This window comes from Apodemus sylvaticus, chromosome 19 (genome assembly GCF_947179515.1).
Source record: "Apodemus sylvaticus chromosome 19, mApoSyl1.1, whole genome shotgun sequence".
Lineage (NCBI taxonomy): Eukaryota > Metazoa > Chordata > Mammalia > Rodentia > Muridae > Apodemus > Apodemus sylvaticus.
This window is the reverse complement of record NC_067490.1, coordinates 48,305,615-48,327,201: the sequence shown is the minus strand read 5'-3', so window position 1 is coordinate 48,327,201 and position 21,587 is coordinate 48,305,615. Positions and strand designations below refer to the sequence as shown.

Sequence of the window (21,587 nt, the reverse complement as noted above, 5' to 3'; positions counted from 1 at the left end):
AGTCTGATGGTGCCAGCCACACTGTGCATAGAATTCACACAAATGGTCAGTCGACAGCATTGATTCCAGAATAGGAAACACAAACCTTGTTGCAGTTTTGAGCTGTGTTTGGTGTGTCTTAGCAGGTGTGAAGGAAAATGCTGTATCTAGCCTCCCATCACAATTTGATAAAAATTCAAAGAGCCACAATGTGTAAAAGGCGTATGTATGTATGTATGTATGTATGTATGTATGTGATTTGGATGCAGTCACTGGGACGATCCGTGTTGTAATTCTGTGTACAGTGAAGATATTCCTTTTAATCACATCTGATAAAGTAACACATCTTTTTCTTATAATCTAGATATCAGCATTCCCAAATGGATAGGCAAAGGTGAACAGTCTATTGTGAGATGTTAAAACACACCCAGAACATTATTTCTAAAGCCTAGCTTTGAGGAATTTGTATTGTTCCCTCAAAAATTACCGGGCTGGGGTAGAACACATGGGAATATTGCTTCCGTACAATTAACTGCATTCCTGGAAGGTAGGCTAAAAAGGACATAGCTTGGGATATGCTGCAGGCTCCAGAGACTGGGTAAATGCCTCTATATGGGTAATTTACTAATGTTGTCCGTTCTCTGCAAAGACTCTGTAACCAAGCCAATACATGGGCAAACGGGTGAATAGCCTTAATTTTTCAGCCCATAGTTTTTGTGTCTGTCTGTATGTGTTTCTGTGCATGGTGCAAACATGTGTGTTCAGGTGTGACCATCTGTGCACATGTACACGGAGACCTGAGGATGTCCGATGTATTTCTCTGTCCCCACCCACCTTATTGCCTTGAGACACTGTCTTTCAATGAGTTTACCATTTTTGGTTAATTTGGTTGGCCACTGAGCGTTCAGGATCTGCCTACTGCTGCTCCCACTGCAGGGGTCACAGGCACACGTAGCCTGTGCCTAGCATTTTATACCCGTGCTGCTATTCAAACCCAGCAGGTCCTCAGGCTTGCAGAGCAAGGTCCCTTGTCCACAGGCGTCCAAACAAGAGGAGCCCAATCCCATCTTTACTAACAGAGGTGATGGCGCGCCCTCTCCCACATCCACCAAAGCAAGACAAGGCGGAGAGACTCAGCCTCTTTTCAGTGGTACTAAGATTCTGATTTTTGGAAATTAACCTGTGGCATAAAGACTACATACTTTGTTCTGATAGTCCTCTGCATTTTGGAGGCTGCTTCTCAAAGGAACAAAAACTAAAGCCTCCCACTCTTAAATAGTATTTATTAGTACTGCAGTGGAGTCTCCCTGGAGGTCTCCCCTTTCTTTAAGGTTATATGCTATGGTTAGAGAAGTAACTTCACTGAGCTATTATATATGGGTATGCCCAACTATGACCCTTACTCAGATCCCTTACAAATTCAGGGTCTAATATTCACAACATGTTCACTGCCATTTAGTTTCTTATACAAACATGCCCCCCTTTACCCACCCCCCCCCCCTTTTAATACATGTGCCTGGAGAGAGTGGGAAAAACAAAACAACAAAACACCAAAACTTCAAGGGCTTGCTAGAAAGGAGAAGTCTAGAAAAGATAAAATCCCCGCGGCAGTTCTGCTCAGCCGCTTGCTGTCTGTGAGCGGAGGGAGGCACAGTGCTCACGGGGGCAGCGTGCGTTCTGCCCGGCGCTTTCTTCGTTAGGATGGTGTGAAAGCCCTTGAGGTTTTCCGTGTCTGGTGGGAGGCGCTGGACATCCCATTCATTTACTGGATCCACTCGATGTTTAGGCACCGTGCTATGAACGCGAACATATCCGAGACCTCTTCTATCACTTTGGCGGTGGGTTTCCCGGCCCCGTGGCCAGCCTTGGTGTCCACGTGGATGAGCAGGGGGTTGCTCTGCTTCCGGCTGCGGCCCACGATGTACTGAAGCGTGGCAATGAATTTCAGCGAGTGCAGCGGGACCACGCGGTCGTCGTGGTCGGCCGTGAGGAGAAGCATGGACGGGTACTGAATGCCGTCCGCCTCCGGAAGCTTCACGTTGTGCAGTGGCGAGTACCTAGGAGGCAAAGGGACTTCCGTGAGGATGGAGACCAAGAGCAGAGGGCAGTCACGGAGGCCAGCGCCACACAGGACCTAACTTCACCACCGAGGACTAGAGCTAACAGCACCCAAGGGCCACCACAGCCTGCGCTGCCATCATTTGGGCCACGGCTGTCAAAGGCTACAGGAAACTGGGGAGCCGAGTCGTTCATTTAGCTCTAGCCTTGGAAGGCTGTAAAAGGAAGTCACAGGCCACTGAAAAAACCCAAGTGTTTGGAGTTTAACATTTTGTACTATCTGTTGATCCTCTGGGCCTGGCTGCTAATCTGGAAGATGAGGGGGCGTGGCTTAGTCCAGCCACTGGACAGCAGACAAATGGAGAGAAAGCAGCAGGAGGCTCCTCTGAGGCTCGCAGCAAGGTTAACAGGTAAGTTGCTTAAGAAGGGTTTTAAGAAGAACTGAATTAAGAGTTTAATGAGAGGAACATCTAGGTATCTGTTCTTTATATTCTGCACATTATTAGTAATGTCGCTGTTTCTAAGTTTTGCACTAATGCATATAACAGTTTGTTTCAGTAGCGACCTTTCTGAATGAAAGTATGGAAACAGTATGAATCCTGCTCGGTTTACCACTACAGTGAAAGCGGCTTGAGGCTTGCTTTCTCGCTGTGTAAGGCGTGGCTGTGGATCTGTCCAGCCAGCCCTGTGCATCTGTTAGGTCTCTGCACATCGTGAAACAATGTCTACTAAAATTCTGAGAAATTCTGCAGAAAAACCCCCTTGATGTAATTCCTGGTGTGCTATAGGACGCGACATGCCTGGGACCCCCCACCCCCACACGGCCTTCTCTAGCTGATGTGCAAGGCTGAGCTGCACATCTGATGTGTAGGGGTGGGTGAACGGATCAAAGGGAGGCCCGGCCCTGAATGAGCAACGTCAGGGTACTGAAATCTGAAGTAGGAATGCTATGAAGATGCTGGGGCCTTTTCCCCACTTACAAATTCATTTAGGAGGCATCGGATGCTGGGCAGTGTTTTAGTGTCTTTGACATACAACCAAAGTTCACTAGGCTCAAAGGTCTTCATCGCTCAAATGTACATCTCCACTTAATGAGAATTATGGCTTCTTTGGACAGTTATACCAGTAAACATCAGTGAGTAACCACAGGACTCAGAGTTAGCTTTTCTCCCTTCCAGACTAAACTTTAGTTGTTTCACAGCCTTTAATTCAGAACACTCTACATGAGGTTCTAACAAGGGAAGTTAGCTATTAAAAATACATGACAAATTAAAAGTTGTTTTGAATCAAAATGTAGGCTTCTCCAAGAAGACCGCAGTAGGGAACACAGCTGACAAACAGTCTACAAACGTTACACGTGGGACGTGCAGAACGGGAGAGAAGGAAAACATCTCATTTACCCACTGCGATCATCACCAAAGCTGTGGAGGGTTAGAAAAGAAAGAAGTGTGCAAACCAGCACACTTAACCTCAAATACATGTGGGTATCCTGAGCACGGAAACGGTTTAGCTGTCTGTGCTCTGTCTAAGAAAGCCAGTCTTCTCCACTGATAGAGTTTTGTAGTAACTCCAGGTTGTTGCGTAACAGTGGCAGAGAACAAGGCTCCCGTCACTGCGTACTCAGGAGTCTGGGCTGCCTCTCTCAGATCTCTGCAGCACCTCTCTCAAGGACAAGTCAAGGTGAGCTGCCAGCCCTTCCACTGGGGAACTCTGGGAAAGAATCCCTCCCAGAATCCAGCCGTTGGCAGAATTCAATCTCACATGGCTGGATGGCTGAGGTCTCCATTTCTTCCTGAGTCACTGAGGGTCTCGGGTTCTCCATGACCCTTTGCTGCCTGAAATGACCCTTCACAGCATGGCCTAGATTAGTGCTTGACAGGAATGTCAGAAGGCCATCTTTGTGGAGAAGTGAATCTGAGGGCTTTGACTGTGACTCAGTGGCCCTTGCCTGGCACTTGTTAAGGTCCTGGCTTCAATCCCCAGCACTGCAAACACAACACAACACAAGGTACACAGGAGGGTGTCACCGTATCTGTGACTTTGTTGACTATGGTCACTATTAAGCGGTCAGACTCTTAATATGAATTATTAATATGAATATTGAGGAAAACATACTTGAGAAGCCATTGGAAGTGCTGCTCACTGTCGGAGCACCCGTAGTCCGTGGTCCAGGCGTGGCCAATAGTAAACTTGTGGAACTTTAGCATGTCCATCACGCCAACCTGGGCGATGACACAGCCGAAGAGGTCTGGACGCTGATTCGCACAGGCAGCTAAAGCAGGAAGAGAGAAAAGAAGGGAAGGTTTTAACATTAAACACCCGGATGAACCCAGGACTCTGCATCTTCAAGATGCTGGATCTTCCCATTCTCAGAACAGAGGAAGTTATCAGATATGATTCAGCCATTAGTGTCCAAAAAGACCAAATGTGGAGTCTGACCAATAATGGGACATTTATTCCCCAATGTGAGTATCACGGCCAGCTTGCTTGCCCAGGCGATAGAGATTTAAAGGACTTGCTTGCATCTCGGCACCAGTCCAGAGCAGAAGAGAGGCTGAAATGAGGCTCTAACCGATGCTGGCACAGTCTACCCTGTCTTCACAAGTTTTATTGCTTTTTTTAAATAGACAATCTACTAGCCTAGGCTGGCCTCAAACTTGTGATCCTCCTGCCTCTGCCTCCTTCAGCAAATCCTACCAGCATGTGCCACCACAACCAGCTGCTCCACTATGTTCATAGCATCCCTATTTATAATAGCCAGAAGCTGGAAAGAACCCAGATGTCCCTCAATGGAGGAATGGATACAGAAAATGTGGTATATTTACACAGTGGAATACTACTCAGCAATTAAAAACAAAGAATTCATGAAATTCTTAGGCAAATGGTTGGATCTGGAAAATATCATCCTAAGTGAGATAACCCAATCACAAAAGAACACTCATGGAATGCAGTCACTGTTAAGTGGATATTAATTAACCCAGAAGCTCAGAATACCCAAGACACAATTCACATATCAAATCATTCCCAAGAAGAAGGAAGGAGAGGGCCCTGGTCCTGGAAAGGCTTGATGCAGCAATGTAGGGGAGTACCAGGACAGAGAAGTGGGAGGGGGTTGATTGGGGACCAGGGTGGGGGGAGTGGGAGGGAAGAGGGCTTATGGGACGTATGCGGAGGGGAGAACCAGGAAAGGGAAAATCATTTGGAATGTAAACAAAGAATATAGAAAATTTAAAAAAAAATTAAAAAAAAAAAAAAAACTGGAGGACCACAAAGAAAAAAAATAGACAATGTACTGAATACTTGCCGATTCAAATTTCCCAGTACATAAAACTAAACTCACTGGGAAAGAGCGCGAATGAGCTGTGACCAGAGAGCACAGCAGTCCGCGCCACCGAGGCAGGCCAGATGCTCTCAAGTGGGGCGCAGAGCCCAAGTCCAGGAAAACAACAGTCAAGGAGACGGATCGTAAGTACATCATCAGAGCTGCATGGCTAGGAGTCACTGGAGAGATCCGGACTCTGCCTGCCTCTGGCAAAAAAAGCTGTGATTCACACTCTGTTCCCATTCCATCACGTTAATAAATAGCACAGAAGTCTGAGCCATTCCCTCAGTAGCCGACTCTCTCAGTTGGGCGTGGAGGGGTTGGGAGCGCGCATTGCCTGGAATGAGTGTGCCGGCATCCTGATGCAGCTCTGTCTGTGGGCTTCTCAAAGGACTTGGCTTATCAGGCACAAAGCCAGCAGAGTCACTGGGTGAACCGGAAAGTGACAACACATTTCTCACACTGTCTGCAATGTCCTTTCCCACCCAGCCTTGGACCCAGCCCTAGTTCTACTGAATCTCTTATTTGTAGTTGAGAATACATCAGAATCTGACCACTTAGTACCTCTGGGGCCACGCCCTGGTTTGAGACAGTGAGGCCTCCCCACTGCTCAGGTTCTTGGGCCTGCCCTTCTCTCTATCTGTACAAGACTCCCAAAGGCTTGTTTTTCAGAGTGCATTCAAAGCCTATCCTCCTGGTTTAGCCCTGGGACTCCTGCCTAGTCCCGCGAGGACATGAGCCTCCCTAACACTCTCACTGGAGGAGCCCATGCTGGTCTGAGGGCCTTGGTTTATCATCTGATCAGGGATAAGGCTCTGTGAAGGAACCGACATCTGTTCTGCTCACCCATTTATACCTCTCACCTCTAAATATGCCTGGCACTTCTTGACGTTTCATACAATTTGTGAGCTATCTACTGTGGATCCTAGGAATCCAACTTGGCCCCTGGAAGACCCCGAGGTGCTGTGATGGCTGAGTCACTCCTCCCAGGCCCACCCTTTCCAAATTTAAGCAATTTTGGATGACTATGTTTTTATATGTGTGAGCTAGCTAAGTACTTACTTATTTAACGTGGCTTAGGATTATAGCCAGGATTATACTCCTCCTGAGTCAGGCAGGTACGTTAGTGTTAACAGCCTACAAAGCATTAGGCTTTGTGCTTCTCGGGGAGAAGTTTCCACAGTTTGACCTGCTCAACACGTTTCAGAGATCAGTGATCCTGCCTGAACTCCCAAGAATGGAGGACCGAAAACCACCGCTTATACATGTACCACGGAATAAACCCTCACACCCCGAACACCAGTGGACGAGGACTCAGCCAACAAAACCCAGGCTTGCTGTGCATATACAAGACTATGCAAGAGCTTCTGGGAGGATGAAGTAAGATTCTCCTAACCACCAAAGGCAGCGAGTGGCAGGCTCGACCCCGGCTTCAGGATTTTCTGCTTGTATGAACACATTGTTCGCTAACATGTAGACAGTGACAGTCTATCCACGGTGCTCCGCACGCATCACCTGTTCACACCAACCACCCCTTTGCTTCTGCGTTACTCCTAAGGCATGGGCTCCTTTCGGTGCCCCTCTCTTGTCCGGGACATTTATCCTCACACAGCACACTTCTGAACAATGTTCCACGAGGCTGGAATCTCACGAGGTCTGAGTGCTCGATCGGGGTGCTCGATCGGGGTGCCCAGCCTCAGTCCCGTGGTGCTGCCTGCGGCCACTCTGTCTCTTTGGCTCGTAGGCAGTAAAGTGGTCAGGGCAGGCCGAGCTTACTCAGTAAGATGCAGGTCCAGACGTCCTGGTTTTTGTCTCAGAGTGAGTTTTACTCTCTCTACTACCACTCCCATCTGTGAGCTGTAGAGTTAAAGGGAACTGTTGGAAAACCCTGACAGGGTCAGCTAGCGACTGCCTGCATAAGACGCAAGTCTCACCCACTAAGAGGCCGCCGTTGGAGCCTCCGTTGATGGTGAGCCTCTTGGGAGATGTGTAGCCTTCCTTGATGAGATACTCCGCAGCACACTGGAAGTCATCGAAGCAGTTCTGTTTGTTGGCCAAGATACCACCTACAAAGTGAAAGACAATTAAAGACAACACCCCCAAAAGCAAGAAACAGCTACATGGACTACAAATGAGGAGAATGTTAGGTTCCCAGCTCTGATCGGTGTCACCAATGGTTGCTTAAGCCGCACCGATAGAACGGCCTCAATCTCAGTGTTATGGACTGCGGAAATCTCAGAACCCCAACTGGGAACCCATATGGCGAATTTATATTTTATTAACAGAATGAACAACTTAAGTTAGTTTGAAGGCCCCAAAGAGAAAAAGATCATATGAGAGAATTGTGACATAAAAAGAATCTCTCCTCTGAGAAGCCAAATGAGAGATGGGGCAGCGCCTCCTGTGGTCACCAGTCCTCTGAGTTCTACCTAGCACCCAGCACGGGGAGCTAGTGAAGGCTTCCCGCCATGGAGAACTCCCCCTGCCTCTAGGCAGTGTTTTAGAGAGGAACGGCCCAGCTATGCTCAGCCACTAATTCAAAAGAAATGCCGGGACTAGCAGTTAGTGGAGCTGCAGCAGGGCAGGGCGGGAAGGTCCTACTGTCACCTGAGCACATCCCAGACCACCTGCATGTGGCCCCTCCCAAGTGTGAAACCAAGAAAGTCACTCGGCGAGAAAGAGTTACAGGGCCTCAGATGCCTGAAGTGATGGCCTGTGAATGAACAATGCAGACCCGGACCTAATTAGGCATTCCAGATTAACCACTTGTGCAGAAATTCAATTAAACGTGAAGCAGTGCTACTGAAAGAAAATTTTTTTTTTACATCAAAACAAATGTTATTAAGATTTTAATAAGCAATTACTGGTGAGTTAGAACAGCAAGGATTACTTAGTTTCCAGGAACAATAGCATTTGGTGCGTCTGCCTATTTTTAAAACTGCATTACATTTTAAGCATATGAAGAGAATGAGAATTGAACCCATCAGCACTCTGCACACCAGGCTAGAACTGGAGAAGGTCCCCTCTGCTCCTTTCATTAATGCTTTGAGCATTGAAAAAAAAAACAAACTAATTTAGCCTTAGTCGGGCTCCAGGCTGCTGCTGCCAGGGCTCTGGACCGTGGTCGGTCTAATTAATGAATGCATGTAGAAAGGAGAACAGGACCAAGGGCAATGTCCCTGACAGACCATGGGGTCCATTTTCCCAGAAGGAGACTCTGGTTCAGGAGCTGGCCTCGGGAGCATGGTCTGTGGTCAGGATATTGTGTATATGAATAATTATATAAAAAATTAGACGAGTCAAACAGGCTAGTCTCAGCCTTTGAATTAGGATTGAAATGAAATCTATGCTATGTATGTATGTATGTATATATATATATATATATATATATATATATATATATATATATATATATATATTTTCCCCCTTTTAACCATCTTTTTGTATGTATTGTTGTACTTAGGGTAACTGAGATCCATCTACTACCAGGACAAAAATCACAGTCACTATAGCACTGTTTGAAATATGGTATGTTAGGGGCTCTCAGTCCTGCTGTGACGTTCCTGCAGTTTGGGTGACGTCGGGTAGCCCATGAGTCTGTGCCGGACACCGGGGTCAAGCCTTGGCCTCTGCAGCACGTAGGAATCTTTTCATAGGCTCACTCTTGTTGCTTAATTGATATAGGAAACCCAAGCTGTGGGCCTCGGAGAGTGGGGAGGACTGCGTTGGATGGTCCTGCTGATTGGTGCCCACGACAATCCTTAGCACTGCTGACCACTCAGTCATGTGGTAAAGGAATGCAGATGGCAGTCTGGGAAGTGTAAGGCCGGAGGAGAGCGGTCTAGGTTCCGTACCACAAGGCAACGGACCACACAACTGAAGAACAGTTCCGGAAAGACTGCCTCAAGAGGCCAGGAACAGACACAGAGAAATCAGAAGAGGCTGTAGCATAGAACCTGTGTCTAGAAGCTACGTGACACAGCTACGTACCTTCTTCTCAGCACAGTGCTAGGCAGACACGCTATCCCCGCATGCTGGGAGCCAGGACGGGTCCACCCTGGGAGCAGGAAAGCTATGGGACCACTCCTTTCTCTTAGCAGAAACTGGTCTGCTTTGCCGCCTCTTGTGAGACAGCCAGATAGATAATGCCAAATCGGCAAGCAAGGCCACCAGGAAAAGAACTAGATAACAGAAGCCCCCAAAGACTACTTCCTACAGCTACCCAGGTGTTGCTGAAGAAACAAAAATTCCACCATGATCCTATGAGGAATATATCTGAAAAATTGTGCTTCATTATCCCACGCTACAAAGGAAAATAACACGGACAGAGTTGTTTATGCTGGGGGAGCCGTGCATGCGCTGCGTCTGAAGGGCTCCTCTTATTCTGTGAAAGCCCCTCACTTCTCTCTACCCCGGCTGGTCGGAACAGGAAGATCATTGCGACCTAGCCTTCAATCAAGCCAGACTCTCGGTTCTGCAGGGAAAACAGCTCACCTTTATGCCACGTCTCTCCGTATTCACCACCACCTCTGATGTTAGCCACCGCGAGGACTCCGCCCATGTGTCTCACAAAAATGAGCCTGGACACGCTGAGAGACAGAGATGACAGTTTAATCTTCCAGCGATTGCCTAGCAAGCACCAGGACTCCTCCCTCCATCTCAACGCAACAATGTATCCTAAGAATGTATCCAGGCGGGATTGCATCCAAATAGAAGCCCAGTATTGACAGAAATGCAAGACCCGTTGCCTCAATTCTGGTTTGCCTGCAAAGCTCCTGTACCCTGGTAAGCAGTACACTTTACTTTCCTGCAGTGGTAAGCAATTCGCTGTGCATTCATACTTCACAGTGCAGACACAGGAGTAACCAGAGGTACAGTCTACCTTTGCAGTGACTATCACAACAAGGACTGATGTAGGTGGGGCTGGGGTGAAACTGGGCTCCCAGTCCCTCTGAGAGTGCACCTGTCAAATAGGTAACTTTGTCTGCACTGATCAACTTGGAGAAAAACAAGCTCCTTCTTGCCCAAGTGTGTATTTCCACTTTTAAGGAAACTTGGATAATAATTACATCATACATGATTTGAAAGAATGGGAGACCACAAAAACTGGAGAAGAACAAGCTTCCGCAGCTGGAAAGTATTTTCTAGAAATAAAAGACTATTGTTCAGAAAAAAAAAATAATTAAGCCTTTTGGAAACTGTGGACTTTCTTTTCTTTTTCCTTTGCCCTAAGCGTGCGCAGTGACAACTTTCTACTCTTAAAGTTATTTTGCTTTGAACGCTATTTCTGATGTTCTTCTTTTCCTTAGAGGTGAGGGAGGGATCACTGAGGACATGAAAGGTAGTCAGAAGGAGGTAGACACCATCAGACTAATCACGTCCAACTAGCCAAGATGACTTAATGACTTGGTCTTTACATATTCATGCAGCTCTGATGGTCTCCCCTGAAATTATGATGTCCACTACCGAGATCAAACAGTCTGTTGATTCCTGGCCTACAGGTCTAAAAGGAACTTACTGTACAAATGGATAGACTGCTAGCTTTAGACTCAGTAGAGCCACTCAGGGATCAATGTGGTCTCACTTCTACTAGGATGAAGGGACCAGGGAAGAATGTGCCCATCTTGTTCCTCCCTGGCTGGAACATGTGCCACCACCCCTGCACCTCCAGAGCACACTCACTAGAAGCTGTGTATAAAGAACGGCAAACAATGCCACATTTATGTTCGTCTAAGAGTCGAACCTGTAGTCCCCACTACATGCAGAAGATCACAGCACGTCAAGTGTCTCTCACTTACCTGTAGTCCCCACTATGTGCAGAAGACCACAGCACGTCAAGTGTCCCTCGCTTACCTGTAGTTGGGCGTAATGGAGATGTTGAAGCCCCCGTAGCCATATAAGAACGCGGGGTGTGAGCCGTCCAGCTTTATGCCTTTTTTATGCACAATAAACATCGGAATCTTTGTGCCATCCTTGCTAGGGTAGAAAACCTACAACCAAGGAAAGCAGAGCCCTTAGTTACGCACAGCATGATGTAGAAACCGTGCACGGTTTCAGAGGTGGAAACAAAACGTTGCCGAGTTCTCTGTACAACAAGCAGAGCAGCATGGTGAAGACCCAGCTCTGCCCAGGGCTCGCGTGGGGGTGAGGAGGTGTTTTCATTTCCGAGATGGCTGAGAGCAGAGAACGAGGATGTAGAAACTGGGCAAGGAGCCCGAGTTCTCAAGCCATCACTAGCTAGGTGCTCTTGGACAGGTTGTTCATCTTCTTTCCCCTCGGTCTTTAATCACCCAATGTACCCATCATGAAGCCACGGAGGAGAACGAACGGGCATTTGGTGCCCTGCTGTGCCCTGCCTCCTGCTGGAAAGCCACTCTGCCAATCAATTTAATCTAAGGGGACATCTTGTCTTGAAGACAAATGTCAGTCCAACTTCCTCTCTAAAGGTCACGACACTCAATATGTCTTCATTCTTCTGTGTTCGACTATCAGACAAATTTTAGTGAGAATGAAAAGCATTAGCTCAGAGACATGCCTCATGGAATCCTGTTATTCTTGGCTAAACAAAGCCATTCTCTCTCCGTGCTGGCAATTAAGGCTCAGCCACCCTTTTCTAAATCGGGGACTTCTAGGGCAAGTTCAGTCAACAGTTCCATATCCATCCCTTTTGGGATAGAGGATTGAAAGAAAAGGATAAGGAAGGGAACGCTGAACTGCTGCAGTGATCAGTCGCCGACTAAGCAATAAGCTACAAATGGCAGACAGAGAAGCAGGCTGTGTACATAGCTGCTTCTTTGAGCAAACGTGGTATTTTTACTGCAAGTGGCCGGGCTCAGCTGGGCTTGAAGCAGCCCGATGACCTTGGTCGTAAAGGAGGGCACAGAGCTCCCCTGTTCTTTGATTTTAGAGTTACACTGCCCCAGAGGCTTTTTAGGGTGGGGCTCTGCACCAGAAAGCTGCCCAAAGCCCTTAAAACAAACAGAGGGATCAGGGAGGGGAGGGGAGCCAGGATGGGAGGACTTCAGGTGTTCCATGGCAGTGCCTGTCTTGGTTGGGTTTGTTTTTTCTTTCCAACTTGACACAAGTTATGGCCATCTGGGAAGAGGAACCTCAACTTAAAAATGCTGCCATCAGATTGTCTGTAGGTAACTCTGCAGTGCATTTTCTCGATTACTGACTGTGGGAGGGGCTGCCGCTGGGTGGGTGGTCCTGGAGGGTATAAGAAAGGCTCAGCAAGGAGCAAGCCCTGGGCAGGCAATCGCCCAGGGCTCTGCATCAGCTCCTGTGCTGAGCTACTGCACTGGCTTCCCTCGGTGACAAACCATGACGTGCAGGCCAAGTCAACCCTTCCACCCAAGTGGCTTTTGGTCACGGTGCCTTTAGTACAACAGAAAGCAATCAGGACAGCACAAGTACTCATCTGGGGTTTAAATTAAAAACAAAAACCCAAAAAACCAAAAACAAACAAAAACAAAAAAACTTTTCGATAAAAAAAAAATCCCTTTGGTTTCTGCCAATGGAAAGCGATACTACGGAGGAAGGGAGTCAGAACGCAGTTTAGAATCCGCGGAGGACTCTGCGGATTTCACATCGCTCAGGACAGTTTTGTGTAAAGTTACACTGGAAGGCACCGGCAGAGCCTAACTGTGTGGCAGGGGACAGCGAATACAGAGAGGAAACACCCGGGAGGATCCACATCTGGAGGACAAAGAACAAAGCCAAGCCACATCATACTGCAAACATCTGGTGTTCCCTCAGCCTCACACAGCTCAGGCACTGTCCCCAGCCCCTGCTCAGCTTCTCCTCAAGCTCTTGGCTGTCACACAGGCAGGTAGACAGATGTCCCCTCTTCAGACCTGTCTCTTTGCTCCCTGCTGCGTGACACTTCAGCTGCCCACGTAAACCTGCCCTGGTCCACCTCGCCCGGCTTCAGGACCAAAGCATGCTTCTAGAGGGTTGTGAAGAGCGCAACCTGGTATGTCTTCCAGGGGTTAAGACTCCTAACCACGGCTTAAGCTGGTGTGGTTCTGATGTCACAATAAGGGCATTTTAAAGTCAACTTGCGAACAAACGTGTGCGGCAGGGCAATCGCCATCCTAGGACACACACACCCCGCTCCTTTTTTTGCTGATGACTGAGCCACGAGAACAGGTTGGAAATTGTCATTTAAAAGTAGCCAGGGCCAGGGAGATGGCTCGGCGCTCTTCCAGAGAACCTAGGTTCAATTCCCAGCACCCACATGGTAGCTCACAATGATCCAGAGCTCCATTTCCAGAAGACCTGATAAGCTCTTTGGCCTCTGAGGGCACCAGGCATGCACATGGAACAGAGATATACATGCAAGTCAAACACTTGGAATATAAACAAAAATACGAACAGAAACCAAACCAAAGCAACAGAACCGTGTAGGCATTTCCCATCGCACACTGGCTTCCTTTTGAGGCCACTTTGCTAGGTCAGGAGAAGCCAACAGACTCCTTTCACGAACCCCACCAAAATGCTCTGCATTCAGTCTATACCCGCACTTTTATGATCCTCTTTGGTTGAGTCTAAGCATCTTGACCTATCTTGTGTTTCAAGGGGCATGGAGACCCTAGTAGACCTGGAGACTTGGGACCGTTGTGGGAGATTCACCTTAGTGACCTTTATCACTTCTAAAGTTCTCAGGACATTTGATCCTCTGTGCTGCCTTTCACTGCCAGATCTCCTTGCCTTTTTTTTTTCCTTGCCTAGTTTGGGACTTCTGGTCAACCCTGTGACTGTCCTGAGCCCCTCTAAGCTTAACCATTAGATCTGATAGTCTCTTTGGCCTCTGAGGGCACGAGGCATGCACATGGTTTCTCCTGGTCCGAGCAGACAATGCTAGTCATCGCACCACACCATCTAGGCTCTGAAATTACACACAGCGAGTCCCCCCCCCCCCGCCCCATTGTCACGCGAATTCCTTTTCACGTGTCTTTCCTAAATGTCTCCTTACTCCTATACTTCCCCACCATGATGTCACCATCTAGAGCAGCTGCTTCTGATTTTTCTGCTGTCCTCCACTGCACCGCCCTAGGCCGGCATCACATCCCCCTTTCCTTCCATACCCCACCCACCTTTTCAGAGGCCAACCAGCTGAAGTTCTCAAAAGACCTTCTCCAAGCCCACTCGGCCTCTGCTGCCACACAGCAAGCAAGATCACCAGGTCTTGGCCCGGCTCCTTCCTCCCCCTCCCCCTCTTCCAATCACCACTTGGTCTTTGGCATTCTCTCCTTCCCTGGGCATGTAAATAGACTTATGGTGTTCCCTGTCCCATAAAACAAAACAAAGCCTGACCATGCTTGCCCCTCAAGCCGACTTTCCATCGTCCGTTTCCTTCGGACTGACCTTGTGCAAGTGTGGCCTGCACTCACAGCTTACTGTCTCCTCCTTCCTGCCTTCCTCTGTTCTGACTCTCCCTTTCCAAATGTCTTCAGTGAGGGCTTTGGTCTTTTCCCTCTCACTCTTCAGTACAATGTCCAGCCATGGCTAACACCCTTCCCCATAGGCCATAGGCCTGGTTCGTCATCCTAGACCAATGGCTTCTTATGTAGTTGATGACACTGCTTCCCCTGCCTGGGGCACGGCACATGAGTTATCCAATACTCACAGAGCCTGGGTTGGGTACACCGTTTACTTTCACCCAAGAGTCTATGGTGGAAGACGTCAATTGTTAGATCTCAACAAAGACTATTTTAGACATGAGCCTTCACCAAATATATTGCAAACAGAAAACACTGCCATGGTAATTCAACAGCGAATTAAGGAAGCCTCTTCCCCCAGCCCCTGTGATCCTGAGAAGCCGGAGGAGATGGCTCTGCCCTTTGTTACTGTTAACAGCAGACAAAAAGGTGGGCCATCTCTTAAGAAAGGTCCAGAATTCTGACACTGAGCAGGCTGGCCAGCCAGCCACAGGAGACCTCACCTGCCCTAATGCTCTTGTTTTCTCAAGGTCCTATATGAAGTACCATTCTCAAGGAGTAGCTACAACTATCTCCTGTGACCATCAGCTCACCCAGACGACCCAGGGGAGTACCCGGCCCACCCAGACCCAGGACGGAGTACCCGACCCACCCAGACCCTAGTACTTAGGTACCTAGTAAGTTCAGCCTGGGCTGTTCACAGCACCAAGACAAGGCAGAGCAGAGAAACAGGACATGTTGTTAGTCAGGGATGAAAAGACAGCTGTTCACAAAGATGCTGTCCCCTGAAAGAAACCACCTGTCCTTTGAGCAGTGGCCAATGCTGAAGTTGCGAGCCTGCAGGAGGAGCGTATGTGGAATCCTCCACCATGACGGTCCTGAGGAAAGGCGGGGTTCCCTGTGCGTTCTCAGAGAAGGAGCAAACCCCGGCCATCTGGGCCATTAGAGGATCTGTGTGACTGTCACCTCCACATAAGCTAACACAGAAATCAAATGAGCACAGCTGTGGAGGGAGCCAGGCCCACTTATGGAGGCAAACGTGAAGATGGAGCATCCCCGGAGGAGGAGCACACCGGCTCCAGACCTTGAGCAAAGCCTCGGAGGGCATAAAAGGGCAGAAAGGGCAAAGAGCGCGACTCTAAACTAGGTCCGACACACATGACCGAGTTTTCTGTACCTAAACATTCTTCAAATCCTTCCAAGACCTTAGATTTCTCATCTTGGACACACACGGCAGACTAACTGACATTCTGCACTTACACTGGAGAGCACTAAACACAGGGAGCTGTAAGAACTCTCAGAGAAGAGCAGGCGGGTCCACACTCAAAAGGGTTGGGTAAACAGAGGCTGCCCCAGTTTCTTCTCAGCCCCAGGATTCCAAAGTCGTGGGACTTTAAGGTCCTTCTGGTGTACCAGGTCAGCTCGGCCTTCATCTTCTCATCTGATAAGCAACAAGGTCAAGGCCATGAAAATAGACCGCCAGGGGCCAGCCTCTCACCTCCCTGCCCACACGGGTCTCGGCTCTCTCTACTCCATTGACAGAGCCCTACCAACCTGCTCATGCCTGGAAATGTCCTCATCAGATACAACTATGCTAAATGTTGCAAGTTATCTAGCCAGGTGTGCACTGGACAGAATGTCTCCTCTCCTCTTCAACACAGTGACTGACAGCCTCCAAGGCAGCCACAGGATGAATGTCCCTGTGCTGGTGATGCTTGATCCTGACTGCTCTGATACCATCATACCCTTAAACTGGAGAGTCGCTAAAGCACTTTGAAAGCCACACTTGTCCCAGAGACAGTGATCACCATTCTACGGTGTCTCTCAGAAAGCCTGCCTGCTTCAGATGGCCACGGCCACGGCCACCGTGCTCAGGAATAAATTTTCAAACCAGAAAAATCCTACCAGATATTGCTACGCCCTTCTAGTAAAAGTTTCAATAGTATTTTTAAGACAGACACAATAGTTCATTTCACAGGTAAGACAAAAACTGCTGGAGAGAAACACACGGATAAAGCCGTTCCAACTTTCTTAGTAACTGAATATTCACCCCAAACCTGAGGTTGAAAGATTAAAAAAAAAAAGATTCAATTATTTTTATTTATGTGTGTTTGTATATGTGCATTTTGTGGTGGCCACAATTACAGAGGAGTTTTAATCCACCGACGTGGCTGCTCTGGAAAAGATCACATCCAAAGACCTGGCCCCAGCGTGCATGTGTGCTTTCTGCTCCTCCGTAAGACTAGAAGGTTTCACCATCATCGGGGTTATGAGGCCTGCACCACTAGCCTTCGATCAGTGTCTGCTAAGTGAGTAAACGGAGTCCCGAACACCCAGGTCAGCTTGTTGATTCCTGGCCCCTGGCACGGCGGCAAAGCCTTCAATAGGTCTCCTACATTCAGACTCTGAGCACCTATTCCCGGATTCACCTCTGAGGCTCCCCTTACAAATTTTGTTTTTAAATTTTAGTGTGCGTGTGATGGTGGGCAGAGAGGGAGCTCCCTGCCTACCAAGAAGTTATATATAGGCAATTGTGAGCTACCGCTGTGGGGGCCAGGAATCAAACCCAGGACCTCTGGAAGAGGATAAGAGCAGGTGCTCTTAACCCCTGAGCCACCCCTCCAGCCCCCTAGCCCCCCCTTTAATGTGGTGACTCCCCATTACAGAACGCTCTATTCCCTCCAGAGCCAAGACTCTGCCTTTGCCCTGGTTGACGCCTTCCTAGCTCCAATGTCCTGTCTGTAGAAGCAACTATTCCATAAGCCTCGAATCCAGTGCTCCGGTGCTGCGAGCCTTGACAAAGGAATCACAACTTAACAAATACCATCCGCCTTTGGCAGCTCATTACATTGACGCCCTTCCCCTCGAATTCAGCTGCCGGCACTGCAACGGTACAGGTCAGGCAGGTGCACTCTTTGTTTGAATACTTCTAGTAAACCAGAGAAAGCAACTTCAAGTGGTGTAATGATCATTATACTTGGAGACCAAACCTAGTTACAGTAAATTCCTATGCAAGCTAGTCAAACCCAGTTCCTCAGGCATAAAAGCAAACACTTTTTGGGACCCAAGCTGTGCTGGACAGTTTACATCAACTTGACGCATGCTAAAGTCATCTGAGACAACTCCAGCAGGTTGTTCTGTTACCCGCCAACCCACACATAGCACAAAATAAGAGCCAACACTAACCTGCCCGTCAGTTTTTGTGTGTTTACCAAAGGCGTTCCCTCATTTCTAGCTTTGTTTAAATGCACACTGGCTTACCCGGTGTGTGTAACACCCTTGCAATGATCACAGTGTGCCATGTGTTAGTTTAAGGACTTGAAGATACCCCCTCCTCCTCTAGTCCACAGGAGGGATGTGTTCAGGTCTGCCCACTGCACCTGGGGCCACTCTGGCACATGGAGGTAACTAGCCTCCTAGGTGTCCCCTAATGCCTGGAATCCCGGCTCAGAGGGGAACATGGGGTAAGGACCAGCTTGAGCTACATAGTGAGTCTGTCTCACAGAACAAAGAAAGAAAGAAATACGAGAGAGAAGCAAAGAAAAGAAAACAGATAAGAAGGTTATCAGGTCCAAGCCGCATATCCTGGAAAGGGTGGGGCTGAGATCTAAGCGAGGTTTCTGGACTCCTGACTCCACATTCTTAGCTACTATAAATAAGAGATCAGCCAATCTCCTGGCCTGTCATTCAGGGGCTGCTCCTGAGACCTACGAGGCATTCCTTTAGGCCTGGTCTGTAGTGGTCAATTTCCCTGCCTCTGCTTTTAGGGTGGTACTGATCTGTGCTTAGAAACCAGACACCAGATAAATGCAGCGACAGGAATCCCAAGAGGGCCCTGTATTCAATTAAGCAATGTAAGTATTTTAAATGGTCTTTCATTAAAAGTCCACACAAATACAGTAGCCTTGAGTCTGGCCATATAATGTTTTGCAGGCTGGAAATAATAAAATTAGCTCTAGCTGAGGGCTGTAAAGGATTACACAGGCTTTTTAAGGTCACAAATTCCCAGCTTATTACTAATAAAATTTTTTTAACATCTGACATTTTCCTTATGTATAGCCGTTAACCTATTCATTTAGCAATGCCAGGGCAGAGAGCTTTATGGATCTTAAACTGTTTAACTCTGGTAATTTATTGCAAGAGGCTGCACCTGCATCATAAAAGCACAGCAAGAATACTGAAATTCATTTCCAGCCCTCATTACCTCAAAACTATAGCCGAGCACTTATTTATTGTTATTAGAAAAATAAGGGAATATCCCAAATGCTCTGTCTAGAATGTCGATTACAGAACAGAAGGGAACCGTGTGTGGCTTGCAATTCTCGTGCCTGGTAGTTATGAGTGTGAACTATTAAAGAGAGTGGATGCTAGTCAGAAGAGAAGGGGGCAGGCCCTGTACAGTTCATGGCAGCACGGGGAGAGGGGGTTAAACAAGACTCCATAGAGTGGCCCTGAGCTACAACCCCAGCACAACGTCCAGTGGCCATGACTCTACATAAACTTCATACTCAGTGTGAGACACCGAGGGGCAAATATACACAACATCGTTCTCCTCACAGAAAACAAATGGCCAGACACTGAAAGGCTGCATTTGGTGTCAGACAAACACACACCTACAGCTGCTATGATCTTCCGATCTGAATCTCTTGGACGACATAAACCATCATCAGAGTCTCCAGGTGAGCCGGAAGAGAGGAGCCCATGATGAATGGTTCCAAGCTAACAGGCCTCAGGAGCCCAGAAATGCCAACCACTCTGCTCTGCAGTCCTCCAAACGTGAGCAGGCCTAGGGGCTGGACCTGGCAGGCAGCAGAGCGGCAGTCTGTCAGAAGGGACTGTCTGGAGGCGCAGAGGCAGAGGCAGCTTCGTGGGACATTTCCAGGAGGCACGCACCAGGAGGAAGGAGAAAGGGCTGCTGGGAAACCGCCAAGTGCAGAATCCTGCTGGGAGGACAACCGGACAAAGCCTTTGGATTTATATTCTTTTTGTTTGTTTGTTTGTTTGTTTTTTGTTTGTTTTTTTTTTTGTTTTTTCGAGACAGGGTTTCCTCTGTGTAGCCCTGGCTGTCCTGGAACTTACTCTGTAGACCAGGCTGGCCTCGAACACAGAAATCCACTTGCCTGTGCCTCCCAAGTGCTGGGATTACAGGCGTGCATGCACCACCACTGCCTGGCTCTTGGATTTATATTCTAAATGGGGCTGTGTGAAGTGTGTCTCTGTATCCGAGCATGGAGCTCTCACGGGTGAAACTGTATCCTTACCCTGAAGACTAGCATGAGGAAAAGATTTGTGTGCTGCTCTGAAATGTTTCTAAGCACAGAAAAATATACTTTTAATTGCACAGCCTTGTTTTTCTTTTTTATCTGCAGCGGTAATCAAGGAAATGGAAAGCAAAAGATGAGTAGTGGACTCCTACTTGTGGCAGTCTTCGATGGACCATCGGATGCTGTCCTGGTGACAGACAGGAATTTCAGGAGGGCTTAGCTAGCACACACTGTACAAACCCACTGAGTGAGTTTCCCACAACATCCCGGACAGTTATCACACAAAGCCTGGCACTCCTGGAAGCCAGCGGGCTCACCAGCCCGGCCTCCAGTGGCCCTCCCCTCACCTGCTCCCATCATTCAATGGTTCCACATGTGGTCAAATGATCACGGCTAAGGCTGGCGAGGGACTGAGGTCCCCATCACTGCTCCGTGTCCCCTGAACCTCTTCTCCGTGGCTTCCGTGACACAGGCTTTCCTGGTTCTTTTTCCTTTCCAGTACCTTGTTAGATGGTACTGGGGTCCTTTGATGCATCTCTTTTTCCTCCTTACACACCTTACACACCGCTGGAGTTCCGAATGTGCCCACAGGTTCAGTGACCACCATGCCCACATCAGCTCTCGTGTCTGCAGCTCTCTGAGGGCCTGCAGGTAGACGACGCCATTCGCATGCTGCACAGGCCCTGTTCACTGATGCCGAATTCTTGCTTCTGTGCTGGGCAGACTGCTGTCTTTGTAGCAACTTCCTAGAATACCCCCTCTCCAGAGCAGTCTTCCACACTCCTCTGCGGGAGTGATTATTTTCCCCAGTGAATTCCATCTTTCCTGGTGGCCTCAGCATGGCCAACACTGTCGGATAAAAGGCACAGTGCTCGAAAAGTCTGAAAGAAACAGCTGCTCCTGCAGTCTTTCGCTGCTCCCCCATCCCCCTCACTCGAGGAGGGGGCTCTCATGCTGCAGTTCCCCATTATCGACATCAGGATGCGGCAGTACGGCGTCCTTGTGTCAGGTGACTCTGGGACCTCACTTAGACTAAAGCCACAGAGGAGGGCGTTTCACACGCTACACAATGCTGAGACTCATAAAGAAAATCCTGCTTTGATTCTCTTAAAGTAAGGCAGCACCTTTCCTGCTCTGGTTATAAACTGTGACAAAAGCAGTTTCTAAAGACTAGATCTTACAACAGTAATTCTGCAGCAAAACTGCAGCCAAACGTTTTGTTTTCCCTTTTTGGTCTGTTCTGGGTGGACACAACCAGGAGACCAAACGTTGCCGGCAGGGGCAGCGAGCGTCTCTCACAGTCCCTCGCCCGCCGGCACTGCTCTCCTCCAGGCAAGCCTTCCTGCACACACTCCGTGCTCTGAGCACACAGCAGGGTGTGATACTGCACTCCACCGGGAAGAGCGGAAAGGGGACAACAATGTGAAGTCAGCTCTCGTCCAGAGCAAAGTAAAAGCCAGATGCAGGGCAGAAGGGCTGCTGTGGCCCACGGGGTATCTGACACTCTGACAAAGGGGGTGA

General features: G+C 48.5%; 1 protein-coding gene across 1 annotated transcript in view; it reads right to left on the bottom strand.

The window, feature by feature from the left end:
* Positions 1–1,242: 1,242 nt before the first annotated feature.
* Positions 1,243–21,587, bottom strand: part of Prep (prolyl endopeptidase) — a 102,677-nt gene continuing 82,332 nt past the window's right edge. The window contains exons 11-15 of the mRNA XM_052163601.1: positions 11,213–11,349; positions 9,854–9,948; positions 7,294–7,425; positions 4,153–4,309; positions 1,243–2,036 (exon numbers count right to left, since the gene is read on the bottom strand). Of these exons, the coding sequence (XP_052019561.1) occupies positions 1,742–2,036; positions 4,153–4,309; positions 7,294–7,425; positions 9,854–9,948; positions 11,213–11,349 (816 nt within the window). The 3' untranslated portion in view covers positions 1,243–1,741. The remainder of the gene's footprint in view (positions 2,037–4,152; positions 4,310–7,293; positions 7,426–9,853; positions 9,949–11,212; positions 11,350–21,587) is intronic.